A 16,056-nucleotide genomic window follows, 5' to 3' on the forward strand; every position below is an offset into this window, starting at 1 on the left:
ATGCCTTGGTCAGTATCATGTATCTGTAGTGTCTGAGCTAGGCGACGCCTTGGTCAGTATCATGTATCTGTAGTGTCTGAGCTAGGCGACGCCTTGGTCAGTATCATGTATCTGTAGTGTCTGAGCTAGGCAATGCCTTGGTCAGTTTAATTTATCTGTAATGTCTGAGCTAGGCGACGCCTTGGTCAGTATCATGTATCTAGTGTCTGAGCTAGGCGACGCCTTGGTCAGTATCATTTATCTGTAATGTCTGAGCTAGGCGACGCCTTGGTCAGTATCATTTATCTGTAGTGTTTGAGCTAGACGATGCCTTGGTCAGTATCATGTATCTAGTGTCTGAGCTAGGCGACGCCTTGGTCAGTATCATTTATCTGTGGTGTCTGAGCTAGGCGACGCCTTGGTTAGTGTCATTTATCTGTAATGTCTGAGCTAGGCGACACCTTGGTCAGTACTGCATATCTGTAGTGTTTGACATGGACAAGTGATCGTCTCCGTACAAAATGAGGGTTTTAAAAGTGATTATTGAATGTCATATCCATGTTAATTCATATTTGGTTTATGGTTTGTTATGTCAAATTTATGAAAGTAAATATTTAATTTTGTCAGGCGGTGAGAGCAGCCCAGGATGAACAGATCCGTCTAAAGGATGTGGAGATCAACGAACTGAAATCTGTTCGTATGGACCTGGACCATGAACTCCGTGACTCTCGTACTGTCTGTGATAGGGTAAGTCCAGAGTATAGACCTCGACCGTGACTCGTACTGTCTGTGATAGGGTAAGTCTAGAGTATAGACCTCGACCGTGACTCGTACTGTCTGTGATAGGGTAAGTCTAGAGTATAGACCTCGACCGTGACTCGTACTGTCTGTGATAGGGTAAGTCTAGAGTATAGACCTCGACCGTGACTCGTACTGTCTGTGATAGGGTAAGTCTAGAGTATAGACCTCGACCGTGACTCGTACTGTCTGTGATAGGGTAAGTCTAGAGTATAGACCTCGACCGTGACTCGTACTGTCTGTGATAGGGTAAGTCTAGAGTATAGACCTCGACCGTGACTCGCACTGTCTGTGATAGGGTAAGTCTAGAGTATAGACCTCGACCGTGACTCGCACTGTCTGTGATAGGGTAAGTCTAGAGTATAGACCTCGACCGTGACTCGTACTGTCTGTGATAGGGTAAGTCTAGAGTATAGACCTCGACCGTGACTCGTACTGTCTGTGATAGGGTAAGTCTAGAGTATAGACCTCGACCGTGACTCGTACTGTCTGTGATAGGGTAAGTCTAGAGTATAGACCTCCACCGTGACTCGTACTGTCTGTGATAGGGTAACTCTAGAGTATAGACCTCCACCGTGACTCGTACTGTCTGTGATAGGGTAAGTCTAGAGTATAGACCTCGACCGTGTCTGTGATAGGGTAAGTCTAGAGTATAGACCTCGACCGTGACTCATACTGTCTGTGATAGGGTAAGTCTAGAGTATAGACCTCGACCGTGACTCGTACTGTCTGTGATAGGGTAAGTCTAGAGTATAGACCTCGACCGTGACTCATACTGTCTGTGATAGGGTAAGTCTAGAGTATAGACCTCGACCGTGACTCGTACTGTCTGTGATAGGGTAAGTCTAGAGTATAGACCTCGACCGTGACTCGTACTGTCTGTGATAGGGTAAGTCTAGAGTATAGACCTCGACCGTGACTCGTACTGTCTGTGATAGGGTAAGTCTAGAGTATAGACCTCGACCGTGACTCGTACTGTCTGTGATAGGGTAAGTCTAGAGTATAGACCTCGACCGTGACTCGTACTGTCTGTGATGGGGTAAGTCTAGAGTATAGACCTCGACCGTGACTCCTACTGTCTGTGATAGGGTAAGTCTAGAGTATAGACCTCGACCATGACTCGTACTGTCTGTGATAGGGTAACTCTAGAGTATAGACCTCCACCGTGACTCGTACTGTCTGTGATAGGGTAAGTCTAGAGTATAGACCTCGACCGTGTCTGTGATAGGGTAAGTCTAGAGTATAGACCTCGACCGTGACTCATACTGTCTGTGATAGGGTAAGTCTAGAGTATAGACCTCGACCGTGACTCGTACTGTCTGTGATAGGGTAAGTCTAGAGTATAGACCTCGACCGTGACTCGTACTGTCTGTGATAGGGTAAGTCTAGAGTATAGACCTCGACCGTGACTCGTACTGTCTGTGATAGGGTAACTCTAGAGTATAGACCTCGACCGTGACTCGTACTGTCTGTGATAGGGTAAGTCTAGAGTATAGACCTCGACCGTGACTCGTACTGTCTGTGATAGGGTAAGTCTAGAGTATAGACCTCGACCGTGACTCGTACTGTCTGTGATAGGGTAAGTCTAGAGTATAGACCTCGACCGTGACTCGTACTGTCTGTGATAGGGTAAGTCTAGAGTATAGACCTCGACCATGTCTGTGATAGGGTAAGTCTAGAGTATAGACCTCGGCCATGTCTGTGATAGGGTAAGTCTAGAGTATAGACCTCGACCGTGTCTGTGATAGGGTAAGTCTAGAGTATAGACCTGTCTGTGATAGGGTAAGTCTAGAGTATAGATCTGGATCAGGATCTCTCTTTCTCTTGTACTGTCTGTGATAGGGTAAATCTAGAGTATAGACCTCGACCGTGACTCATACTGTCTGTGATAGGGTAAGTCTAGAGTATAGACCTCGACCGTGACTCATACTGTCTGTGATAGGGTAAGTCTAGAGTATAGACCTCGACTGTGACTCATACTGTTTGTGATAGGGTAAGTCTAGAGTATAGACCTCGACCGTGAATCGTACTGTCTGTGATAGGGTAAGTCTAGAGTATAGACCTCGACCGTGAATCGTACTGTCTGTGATAGGGTAAGTCTAGAGTATAGACCTCGACCATGACTCGTACTGTCTGTGATAGGGTAAGTCTAGAGTATAGACCTCGACCGTGACTCGTACTGTCTGTGATAGGGTAAATCTAGAGTATAGACCTTGACAGTGTCTGTGATAGGGTAAGTCTAGAGTATAGACCTCGACCATGACTCGTACTGTCTGTGATAGGGTAAGTCTAGAGTATAGACCTCGACCGTGACTCGTACTGTCTGTGATAGGGTAAGTCTAGAGTATAGACCTCGACCGTGACTCGTACTGTCTGTGATAGGGTAAGTCTAGAGTATAGACCTCGACCGTGACTCGTACTGTCTGTGATAGGGTAAGTCTAGAGTATAGACCTCGACCGTGACTCATACTGTCTGTGATAGGGTAAGTCTAGAGTATAGACCTCGACCGTGACTCGTACTGTCTGTGATAGGGTAAGTCTAGAGTATAGACCTCGACCGTGACTCATACTGTCTGTGATAGGGTAAGTCTAGAGTATAGACCTCGACCGTGACTCGTACTGTCTGTGATAGGGTAAGTCTAGAGTATAGACCTCGACCGTGACTCGTACTGTCTGTGATAGGGTAAGTCTAGAGTATAGACCTCGACCGTGACTCATACTCATACTGTCTGTGATAGGGTAAGTCTAGAGTATAGACCTCGACCGTGACTCATACTGTCTGTGATAGGGTAAGTCTAGAGTATAGACCTCGACCGTGACTCGTACTCATACTGTCTGTGATAGGGTAAGTCTAGAGTATAGACCTCGACCGTGACTCATACTGTCTGTGATAGGGTAAGTCTAGAGTATAGACCTCGACCGTGACTCATACTGTCTGTGATAGGGTAAGTCTAGAATATAGACCAGGACCGTGACTCATACTGTCTGTGATAGGGTAAGTCTAGAGTATAGACCTCGACCGTGACTCATACTGTCTGTGATAGGGTAAGTCTATACTAGGGAGTGATCATATAAGTTGTCGGAAGGAGTAAGTTTGAGTAGGGATCGGCCGGAATATCTTTGTAGTCTAAGCTGGGAGATATGTTCGTACTGTGTCTTAGATCTCGTGTAGGTAAGTCTAGACTAGGGAGATGAACGTGTGACTGGTACTGTCGTGATAGGGTGATGTTAGAGTATAGACCGGGACGTGACTTGTTACTGTGTGATCAGGGGGAAGTATAGTAGACTCTGACCGGATGATCTTGTACTGTCTGTGATAGGGTAAGTGATAGTCTAGGGTTATAGACCATCGACCGTGACTCGTAGTGTCTGTGATAGGGTAAGTCTAGAGTAAAAGACCTCGACCGTGACTCGTACTGTCTGTGATGGGTAAGTCTAGAGTATGCAGACCCGACTGACTATATGTTCTGGGATAGGGTAAGTCTAGTATAGAACAGGGGCCGGGGAATCTACGTCTGTGATAGGGTAAGTCTAGAGTATAGATCTGGATCAGGATCTCTGTGACTCTAGCATCTGTATATTTTTTGTTATGAGAATACTTGTAATTTGAATAGCTTTAGTGCATAAAACATTTATGCAGTATGCAAGACTGACAAGCAGTAATTTTATTCTGAGTAAACTATATAGATAATGCCTGTTACAGATGGAGAATGAACTCAACACAGCCCAGACACGTTCATCAACTCTATCAGAGGAGAAAAACAGACTGGAGGAGAAATTGTCATCTGTGGAAGCAGCACACCTTCTCTCACAGGACCAATCAAATCAACTACAGGTAGGTATACCAAGGGGAGGTCATCGTTTACATCTAGGTCTGCTCCAGGGGATGTAATTATATATAATCATTTACAGCTAGGTCTACTCTTAGGGAGATGATCATTTACAGCTAGGTCTACTCCAGAGGAGATAATTGTTTACAGCTAGGCCTACTCCAGGGGAGATAGTCGTTTACAGCTAGGTCTACTCTGGGGGAGATAATCGTTTACAGGTAGGCCTACACCAGGGGAGATAATCGTTTACAGCTAGGTCTACACCAGGGGAGATAATCGTTTACAACTAGGTCTACTCCAGGGGAATCGTTACAGCTAGGTCTACTCTGGGGGAGATAATCGTTTACAGCTGGGTCTACTCCAGGGGAATCGTTACAGCTAGGTCTACTCTGGGGGAGATAATCGTTTACAGCTAGGTCTACTCTGGGGGAGATAATCGTTTACAGCTGGGTCTACTCCAGGGGAATCGTTACAGCTAGGTCTACACCAGGGGAGATAATCGTTTACAACTAGGTCTACTCCAGGGGAATCGTTACAGCTAGGTCTACTCTGGGGGAGATAATCGTTTACAGCTAGGTCTACTCCAGGGGAGGTAATCGTTTACAGCTAGGTCTACTCTGGGGGAGATAATCGTTTACAGCTGGGTCTACTCTGGGGGAGATAATCGTTTACAGCTAGGCCTACTCCAGGGGAGATGATCGTTTACAGCTAGGTATACTCCAGGGGAGATAATCGTTTACAGCTAGGTCTACTCCAGGGGAGATAGTCGTTTACAGCTAGGTCTACTCCAGGGGAGATAATCGTTTACAGCTAGGCCTCTTCCAGGGGAGATAGTCGTTTACAGCTAGGTCTACTCCAGGGGAGATAATCATTACAACACAACTGGAGCAAGTGAATGGGAAGATTTTTCATTTATCTTTGCTTTGTTGATAATACGTCATATTGATTTTATTAGAGTTAAGTTGTCATAATGTGTGTTTTTTATTTTCAGCAAGAACTTAAGGAATTAAGCTCAGTCAAGGCAGAGTTTGCCTCTCAATTGTCCCTAGCCAATGGTAAAATCCATGTAAGTACTGTTTTTATAATTAAAAGTTCAAATTAGGTAAGTAGAGGTCAATCACAACCAGCAGAGAGGCCTATATGTCCTGAAAAACCGATATAGGGCAAAACTGGTTGACTTGCAATGAATTGATGAACTCAGCCTCTTCACCAGTTGCAACTGACCCCTACTAGCTCTCTTATCCATCAATCACTTTGTATATATTGAAGTAACCAGAAGGAAGTCTAAGGAACCCTGTATCTGCCTTCGAAGACAACCAGTTTTGGCTCTATTTCCTCTGTTTTTAATTCTTCCAATTATTATAAAATATTGACCAACAACGTATGTAACATTGAGTAGCTCACTCTTTAGGAATAACTAATTGTAATTGTAGGACCTGCGGCACAACTTCGTGGAATTACAACATCGGGAAAAGGCGGCCAGAGAGGAGGTGAAAATCTACCAGCGACAACTGGCTGAGGTAGGTTAGCTCTACATGGGATACTGTTAGGCACACAAAAAAAGTACCTGTTTCCACTATTACCCTCTCGACCCTATATTTTTGTGCCTACCCTGAAGAAACCTGTAAAAACTATTTTAAAAATAAAAAGATTTCCCAATCTAAGTACCCTATTTTTTTCGGCATGTTAATGGAAACACACATATTATTATTTTTGTTTTTATTTTAGGTTTTACATGCACTAATTCTACTTCTATCATTAAAAATTGTTTTTCTGCTATAACATTATAACTGTGTGTTATCTTATATGTATGATAATTTGGTTTCTCATAGGACCACATTTAATCTTACATTCTTTGTTTATAACTTGTGTTGATATGGTTGGTTCTAACATTTCAGGAACGAGAATCGCACCACAATACTGTTGAAAATATCAAACAAGAACTGAACGAAGTCAAGGTAAATGATTTGTTTACTAAGTAAACAATAACATGGTATTGTTCTCTAAATAAATAATAACATGGTAAATCAATGTTAGTCATTGTCACTTCACATCACTATTAAGTTAAAGAGAAAATGGCCATATTTCTGCAAAAGACAAAATACATACGTAGATCATACTTCGGTGGCCATATTGTGTTGCTACCGTACACTAGGAGGCAGTAGTAACACAGTCATTAGAGTATCGGACTACTGCACTCTCGCATAAGATCTGAAGTGTGTGGTTCATTTCCCACTTTCTCAGTAAGCGGATAGCTTAGAACATCCTATTCTGTCGTGTGTCGTTTGGTTTATTCTGTCGTGTGTCGTTTGGTGTATTCTGTCATGTGTCGTTTGGTGTATTCTGTCATGTGTCGTTTGGTGTTCAGTGATGTAGACACCAGCTACTGAAAGGAGACCCTACCTAGGTAATAGCTGTTCACAGGGCAACCAGTAAACACAGACTTACTATATGATAGGAATGTATCTTGTGTTTGGTGAAGTTTGAGAACTCAGTTATCTGAAAAGCTTTCATGTTTTACTAGGTTCGAGAAGCTCATGTAATGCAAGATATACAAAGGAAGATGAAGAGGGGACATGCTGAATACGAAGCAACAATACAGGCTCTAAAGGTATGTGGTTAGTGATGTACAGAGTAGCAACAATACAGGCTCTTAAGGTTTGTGGTTAGTGATGTACAGAGTAGGAGGCAAACATACAAATATGGAAAGTTTGTCTTTACTTAGTGATTTATGCATATGATAATGATTTCAGATACAAAATATATGTATATTGAATATCAATTATAAGTGTGAGTAATTTTAGGCATGAAGTGCGGGGACAGCTAGAAAATATGTATGGTCATGATGTATTTACGAAGTAAGGTTGATATCAATGTTTTATTGAAATAAATGTGCTGTGTGAACTGAACAATGCATTAATCTAAACTGTGATTCCATTAAAACTCTGACCATGCTTACTCTATCCAGATGGAGTTAGGAGAAGAGAAGTCCTCCTCCAAAATCTACAAACGTAACGAAGAGAAGCTACGTCAGGAGGCAGAGCGACTCACTCATGAAGTAGAGAGGTAACAACCATCATATATCATCTTTGTCCAGCTCACCTTTCTTAGATCTACATCTTTTCTCAAAAGCGTAGTGGTAAATTTCTAAAGCTTTAATTTGTTGACCCAATGCACCAAATCCTGTATGATTTATATAATGTCCTTCTCATGAATATTTGTAGATTGGAAGAGGAGAACACCAACATACTGAGGAGACTGGAACATGCTCACCAGGAATTCCAGACCCAGGTATACTAGTTAACGGTATTCTATAAAGGATTGGATCAGATAACCTGAGATAGTCCTACTTCTAAAGAGTGTCATCCCTTCATCTTACCATCCATATACCCGTTTGAATTGTCTAAACATCTATTTCCCTGTTGTCTGGGTTGTCTAACCATCCATTTCCCTGTGGTCTGGGTTGTCTAACCATCCATTTCCCTGTGGTCTGGGTTGTCTAACCATCCATTTCCCTGTGATCTGGGTTGTCTAACCATCCATTTCCCTGTTGTCTGGGTTGTCTAACCATCCATTTCCCTGTTGTCTGGGTTGTCTAACCATCCATTTCCCTGTTGTCTGGGTTGTCTAACCGTTGAACTGATACAAGGATGCTGTTCTCATTGTTGATTATGGTACTACAAGCATGTTTTCCATCTTGAAAACAACAAGTAAAGTGCTGTTATCTACAGCTGTCACTGTTAAATCTCTCATCTTTAGAACATACTACTTCTGACAGCTAACATCAGCAGTGTTAAATATTGTTTTGATCAGTGGAAGAATCCTTTCATTCATTAGTCATACCCAACATATACACGTATTATATTACCGATTTCTGTCCCTCTCCTCCCATTGTGATGATTATACAGTAAATTCAACATTCCTGAGATTACCAAGTTTGATGCAATTAGTAATTTACTAATGATTTATACACGGTTAAGTCAGACATATTACCCGATACCCATTTAAATTGATTTAATTTTTATATCCGAAACAACATCTGTTAATTGTCTAATGTTCATATTGTAGATATTCTAAACCATTTGCATGTATGTACAAATTTGAATTGACATATGTCAGTTGAACGAATGAGATACATGTGCCTATATGATCCAGGGAATGTTTCACTTGGCATAATTGTTTTTCCTGTACACATAAAATAAAAGTCTGAAAATTTCAGGTTGATTGGAAATTTTCCTCTACCTTTTATGAACATGAAGCCTAAGATTCCACAACCTCCAACCATGTCTCATTTTATCCTGAAGATCAATCTTAATGCCACACTTAATTAGAATGATCAGTTAGTTGTAAATCAGTTAATAATCTTCTCTTGGCACCATCGAATCGAGCATGGTTGGAAGGTCATGGACGGTACAAACTAATGTCTAATGTTTTGACCTGTAACTTGTAGCTTGCTGCCAAGATCAGCGGGAAGCGTTCACGTTTGATGAAACAGCTGAGTTCAAAACACTTTGGCCCTGTTGTATGTTTGTTAGATGGCTAATCATGTGTGGTGGCTTGGTAGTGTTGGTTCTGTGGCTCTTACATAATATCACATTCTTTTTTACTTGGCTGTACACATTGTTCTACTGTAGTATTATTTTTCAGCGTGGCATTCACATGGACAGAAGATAAAGGGTACTTGTCGTTAGCGAAGTCAGTTTCATAATCTTCATTCCGATCCAAATTTAACACCCATGCTCAGAAAATCCACATTCCACAAAATTATGAACTCCATTATATTGATTCTCCTTGCCTAGTGAAGTGGCATTACATACTTTGAGATCGTGTTATGATGTCACAACAGAGATATTAGATATAGAGCCAGGATCACTTTGAATTAAAATGATGTGAAACGTGATATTTATTTCTACCAGAAGCTCCATACAAGAAAAAGTTCTCAGATTTGTTTCATAAATTGGAAACTCGTGACAGATCCTATCTATATTTTTATAGTGTTGATAAAATGTCATGGGTATATTTCCTACTTTCAGTCACCTAGATTACAATGACACCTTCACCTTTGAGTGTGAAATGTTTAGAGTTGAGACAGTCACCAGTGTAAATGTTAAACAGCAGCAGTTTCTGTATTAAAACATACATTTCTTGTTTTACTGGATCACTTGCACTTTTACAAAATCGTGACTTGAGAAAATTTGTAGTTTTGATATTACCAGTGGTACTAGTGATATGATTTATGTTTATTTGAAATAATTGGGGAAATTTAGTTCTCCTGATAAGTGATTTGTACTCTATGTCAGGAATGGCATGTAGAATATGAAAACTTACTTTATTTAGGTTTTTTTTTTGTGCAGTCACGGAACTTAGTACATAGAAAAGGTTCCAATCCTGTGTGGCTAAAATACCAAAGTGTAGGTGGCGCTCTAGTAGGTTGTACTTGCACCCCTGCAGATCTTGCAGGTACTAGTACTCTACACTGTACATATATCACTTTGAATAACCTTGGATTTTGCTAGGTTGGATATGGACATATTTGGATTACATAAGTATAAGGAGTTTGATTTTTGCACTGTGAAGTTAATGTATATGCAGATCATTGTAAACAGTTTTGATACAAATTCTTTAGTTGCACACCTTTTCTTCACCATAAGACAGTTGTTAGTAAATAGAGTTTTTCCATTCCTTCATATCTATCCATATGGTAAATCGTCAATTTTTATATCTTCAATTTTGCTTATCCTAAATGGAAGTTATGGACTGTTCAATAATGTTGTAGTTATTTAGGTATTTATATATTCATGTAAGACCTTGTACCAAAGACATTAAAGTATTTGATTGTTTAGTTCTTTTAATTAGTTTCTGTTACAATAATTACCTCTGTATTAGAGGTAGATGGAGTTTTGTGCGATTCTGTTGTTCAGTTCTTGAGATTCTGTTATAATAATTATCTGTGTTTGTTTGAGGAGTATATATTTAGACTCTGTTTTTCATTTCAGACTCAGATGGCAGAGAGTGATATGTCGCGGTAAGCTTTATTAGAGCTTTGCTTCAGATAAGCAGGTGTCCTGTTGTAATCAGTGTTTCTGAAGATTACCTCAGAGCCCAGAAATCTAAAATTTTACATGAATATTCACTCCTAAGTAGATAGGATATTATATGAGATTATAAAGTAAATGTCAGGAGCCTAAAATCCAAGATGGCTACTGATTAAGATTCAGATTTACAGGTGAATTATAACAGGTGATATATATAAAAGTTGTACAAATTTGTATACTCAATGGTGTCTAATGGTATACAGGTTTTGTAGGCTAAACCATAAAAGCAATTGATTTCTAATATGAAATCTTAATTTGATAGTGTGTTTTGAGTTATTTGTTCCAAGGAATTTTACTTCAGAAAATGTATTCTGATCTTAACACTGTTGTAGGGTAAAGAAATATGAAGATGAACTATTTTTACTGAAGAATGAGCTGAAGAAGTCCAGAGCTGACCATGATGTAAGCATTAAGAGGATTAAATCATTTCTTTCCATCTAAAGTTTTAATAGTTATTTGAAAAAAAAATGTGTTTTTCAAACAAACATCTCCGATTTGGTTGAGAAAATCACAGTTTAATTTCCCAATCTGATCCTCTTTGTTATTAACCCAAAATGATTTGTTTCAATTATCAACTCTAGCTCATTCTTATACACAAGCTGTTTTATACTGTTGTAGGGCCTCATGTATGATACATATTTTTGAACTTGATAAATGCTGTTGTAGGACCTTCTGTATCATTACTTTGATGAATAATCTATAGAACTGCATGTATGATACACAGCATTCATTACCATGATGAATACTGTTGTAGCACCAATTGTATATAATATGTGTTGTTCATCACCTTGATAAATACTGTTTAAGGTTCTTTGGAATGAAAAATGGCATTCACTAATTTGATGAATGTTGTAGTAGGGACTCGTGTATGACACACGGCATTCATTACCATGATGAATACTGTTGTAATACCTAGACATCCATGTATGATACATTGTATTAGAGCTTTCATTACCTCGATGATTACTGTTGTAGTGTCTTGTGTATGATATATCATACACAGCTTTTATTACCTTGATGATTACTGTTGTAGTGCCTTGTGTATGATACACAGCTTTCATTACCTCAATGAATACTGTTGTAGTGCCTTGTGTATGATACACAGCTTTCATTACCTTGATAAAAACTATTTTAGGGTCTCGTGTATGATATGGTATCAGAGGTTGACTCCCTGATGGAGCTGGCTGCAACGGGTTCCATGGAGAAACGTCAGACGGTGACTGCTGTGAAGGGAGCCCCTAATGGTCCCAACACCACCACAGCAGACATCAAGAGTAAGATGAAGTGGCTGCGACAAGAGTTGAGGGACCGGATCAAGTATGAACAGAAGATGCGCAAGGACTTACGAGAGGCTCTTACTTGTAATGACAATGATCGCCAATTCCTCCTCGCAGAACTCGCCAAACGGGAAGATGTCTTGGACGAATTATCCACTGCTAAGCAAGGTGCAGTGTATGACTCTGTAGATAATAGATTCTTTCAGTAGTCAGATAATTCTCATTAATATCATCCCATTCCTCAATAACGCCACAAGCTTGATATATCATTGGTGGCTTGTCAGTGGTGTTAACTGTTATCACCTGTCCCTCCATCTACCTGTCATCATTTACCACTGCTATATATAACTTCTCATTTGACTATACTGCTACTTTAGAACATGACAAGCACTCATTTACAGCTGGCTATGGTCACATGTATATTAACCGTTTGAAAGTGAGGAAACGGCTTTAGAGAGATCTCAATAAATATAATTTAATATCATATTTAAAAAAAAATCTTAAATGGGTCATTAACCCAATTTTAAGGTTCATACCTTTACATATCAACCTGATGATGAGTCATTTGTTGTATGTTTAACGTGTTGCTGCCCACTTTACAGGGAGGATTCTACAAATGCCATACCTTGGCAAGCTGTTACCTGGTACTGTTCTTGTAGTGTGCAGTTTCACTCTGTTGTCTTTGCCATTTTCCTCATGTTAAAGAAATAAGGGATATGAGTTTAAACTAATACTTTGTTCTGTGAGAGGTGACACATTGGTATATCAGAAGTCTGTTACAAAAAGTATTCAGTAATTTCTTTAAATATTTATGATTGTGACATCAATTTTCTAATCTGGTTTTGCATTACCACATACCAGTAAGGACATCTCAGGATAATATTTTGTGATTTTAAATAAAACTTCTGGTTATGGGATTACAAAATGTGTAAGTATTCATTTCTATATTGATTACTTAATTGAATCACAATCTAGATATATAAAGTTTATGAAAAAACATGTAACAGTCTGAAGTACAATAATTTAGATAGTTATTAACAAACTAAGTGCTGGGTGCTGCAGTGTATGTGTTGTGACCTACTAGTGTCCCAGACTTACGAGAAATGACCATGACCATCTATTTCAAGTCAGACAGCCTAGACTTACAAGACATGACCACGACTATCTATTGTTACCATCAATCAGTCCATGCATGTACGAGACACATGACTGTCATACCCTCCATCAGTCCATGCATGTGTTTTAAGCCACACTGTCCAGAGACATACAAAACGCGAGTCTTACCCCCCATTATTAACGCATGTGTTGTAAGCCACACTGTCCAGACTTACGAGACATGAGTCTTACCCTCATTGGTCAATGCATCTTTGTAAACCACACAGCCCAGAAGTTTGAGACACATGACAGACTTACCCTCCATCAGTCTATACAAATTTTGTGGGCCAGACAGACAGGACTTACGAAACACACAACAGCCTTACCCTCCATTATTAACGCATGTGTTGTAAGCCACACTGTCCAGACTTACGAAACATGAATTTTATCCTCATCGGTCAATGCATCTTGGTAAACAGCCCAGATGTACGAGATTCATGACAGACTTACGCTCCATCAGTCTATGCAAGCTTTGTGAGCCAGACAGTCAGGACTTACGAAACACACAACAGTCTTACCCTCCATCCGCTATGCATGTGTTTTAAGCCACACAGCCCAGAATTATGAGACACACGACAGTCTTACCCCCCCCCCATCAGCCATGCATGTGTTTTAAGCCACACAGTCCAGACAAACCATCCAATTTCCATCGTTGATGCATGTTTCACCCACCATCCTTTCACACAAATCCAATCACATATTCATTTCAGGTATGTTTAAGATGTAATGTATGACAGAGCAAACAGCCTGTCTAGAAGTATTGATGTTATCATTCACACTGTCACTAGAACTATATTGAGAGACACATACTTTTATCCATCATTTTGTAACTGTTACTGGATGAGCTTTTGTGACTTGCTAGTCCTATGGAAAAGAGGTGTGGTTAGATGTGTATATTTAAATGAGCATTTAAAGGCAGAGCCTTTGTGTTATCATGCTTTTTGTTGTCTGGTGCTGGTACGTAGGGTATGTTTACACTTAATGGTGTCGGGTTATTACACCAGGAGCTTTGACGCATGACTTATGGTTCAACACATCGCTTACAGAAGAAAACTTGTTTCCAATACAAACTCCTTTTTTAAGATCCTGTGTATATTAAATGCCTTACACAGAATTTCTAAAAAAATTCTTTTTATCAGGTTGGAAGTTTCAATGATTCCTGTCAAATTTACCCACTTTTAAAACTTGGGATGATTATTGTCTGTGTAAGATATTTTTGTGAAAAAGTACAACAAACTTGTTTCAGTAAATATTCTGATTGAAAGTATTTTGGTAAAGGTCTGTACATAGTTAAATGTCAGTTCAGACGGACTAGATAAAAATACATAATTAAATGTTAATTCAGACAAGCTAGATAAAAAAGACGTTGAAATTAGATTTAAGTACGTACATATATTGCTTGTCGAAATTGCGTTTGCTTTTTCCTGTTTTTGTCAGATTGCTCTTCAGTAATCTTTGCTGAGCATATCTTCTGTTTGTACTGACTGTCCATTGTTGTTACAGAGCTGGCCTACAGAGACCTGGATAATGTACAGGCTGTAGAGAAACTACAGGTACGATTGGCTTCTCATTCAGGATCATATCACTCTTAAACAATATATTTAGATACTAGTGTTTTTAGGAATATTTAGATAAAAACTTGGTTGATATATTCAAAAAAAAAAAAGTTAAATCATATCATTCTTGTTTAATATTACAACAACAATCATATAAATTTGACTAAATTGTATCATTTTTCTTTTATTTCCTTTCAGGAACACATCCTTGATTTAACTGATGAATTAGAACTTAGAAAAATACGAGAAGAAGAAATCTTAAGAGCTCAGGAATCTGATAAACAGCACATCATTGAAGATTTGCATGAACTCAGAGTAAGTCATTGTAAAGACAGTACCATTGGTTAATGTTAATTTTGTTCTGTGAAGAAATTCATTAGTCTGTCCCTAACATGCATGATTATTTTGAGATTTTATGAATTAATTTGTAGCTCAAGGTCAGGTTAGGCCCATACCTAATCACAGTTTAAAACAATTTTATAAATCCTGTTAAAACATTTCCGGTAAAACTAACTTAGCAAAATTTTACAAAACTCATGTCACTCTTCAGTCTCTTCTTCCTGCCTATTTTTAGGAATACACACACACATACACAGGTGTTGAAGAAAATGATAAATTCTTTTGAAAAACTGGGGAAGTTACATAATCAGTGTCTTGTTAATAAATACAGTTATCACATTACCACAAACTTGTCTGTTCTGTCACATCATACAACTGTGTCATACATAACTAAGACACATGTAATGATACAATTGTGACATCATAAATAAATGTCATTTGGATTGCTCTGTAGCGGAAAATTTGTGTCCAAATTGAAATTTGTCTGTCCTGTAGAAAAAACAATATTTTGATGATTTTCTCATTAGTATGAGTTATGTGATTATTCTGTCATTCTTGTCAATGCAACTTGTTAGATTGAAGTCATTTGATCAATTCCGTACTGCAATAACATTGATCTAAGATGGGTTTATGTCTGAATTTTTAGGTCACCTGAGACAAAGTCTCAAGTGACCTATTCTAACCGCCCTTTGTCCTTTGTCGTCGTCCGTTAACAATTTACATTTTTGACTTCTTCTCCAAAACCAATTTTGATGAAACCTGGCAGGAAGCGTCCATGTCCAAAGGTCAACCAACATTGTGAATTATATTGTCCTGTTCCCCCAGGGGCTAATTATGGGTGGGGTCAAAAATGGTCAAATTAACTAAAACTTTCAAAAATCTTCTTCTAAATTCCCAGATGTGGTAGAATTAAACACTCTTCACAGATAGAAATGTCTTAATGTCCTTTACCAAAGCTGTGAATTTCATGACCCTGGTGTCTTTTGTTTCCCCCTGAGGAGGGGGTTAAATTTACAAGTTTATGTAG

At 39.2% G+C, this 16,056-nt stretch overlaps 1 protein-coding gene across 3 annotated transcripts in view; it reads left to right on the plus strand.

The window, feature by feature from the left end:
• The window catches only part of LOC117323807 (centrosomal protein of 128 kDa-like), a 36,882-nt gene that overhangs the window by 17,928 nt on the left and 2,898 nt on the right, over positions 1 to 16,056 (plus strand). For 2 of the 3 annotated variants that reach the window (XM_033879267.1, XM_033879269.1), the window contains 14 exons: positions 607 to 726; positions 4,481 to 4,612; positions 5,599 to 5,673; positions 6,041 to 6,127; positions 6,506 to 6,565; positions 7,132 to 7,218; positions 7,576 to 7,673; positions 7,832 to 7,898; positions 10,604 to 10,632; positions 11,035 to 11,104; positions 11,838 to 12,147; positions 12,582 to 12,623; positions 14,638 to 14,687; positions 14,889 to 15,005. In XM_033879267.1, the coding sequence (XP_033735158.1) occupies positions 607 to 726; positions 4,481 to 4,612; positions 5,599 to 5,673; positions 6,041 to 6,127; positions 6,506 to 6,565; positions 7,132 to 7,218; positions 7,576 to 7,673; positions 7,832 to 7,898; positions 10,604 to 10,632; positions 11,035 to 11,104; positions 11,838 to 12,147; positions 12,582 to 12,623; positions 14,638 to 14,687; positions 14,889 to 15,005 (1,344 nt within the window). The remainder of the gene's footprint in view (positions 1 to 606; positions 727 to 4,480; positions 4,613 to 5,598; positions 5,674 to 6,040; positions 6,128 to 6,505; positions 6,566 to 7,131; positions 7,219 to 7,575; positions 7,674 to 7,831; positions 7,899 to 10,603; positions 10,633 to 11,034; positions 11,105 to 11,837; positions 12,148 to 12,581; positions 12,624 to 14,637; positions 14,688 to 14,888; positions 15,006 to 16,056) is intronic. The other variant, XM_033879268.1, reaches the window with a different exon arrangement.

The sequence above is a fragment of the Pecten maximus genome, chromosome 3 (assembly GCF_902652985.1).
Source record: "Pecten maximus chromosome 3, xPecMax1.1, whole genome shotgun sequence".
Lineage (NCBI taxonomy): Eukaryota > Metazoa > Mollusca > Bivalvia > Pectinida > Pectinidae > Pecten > Pecten maximus.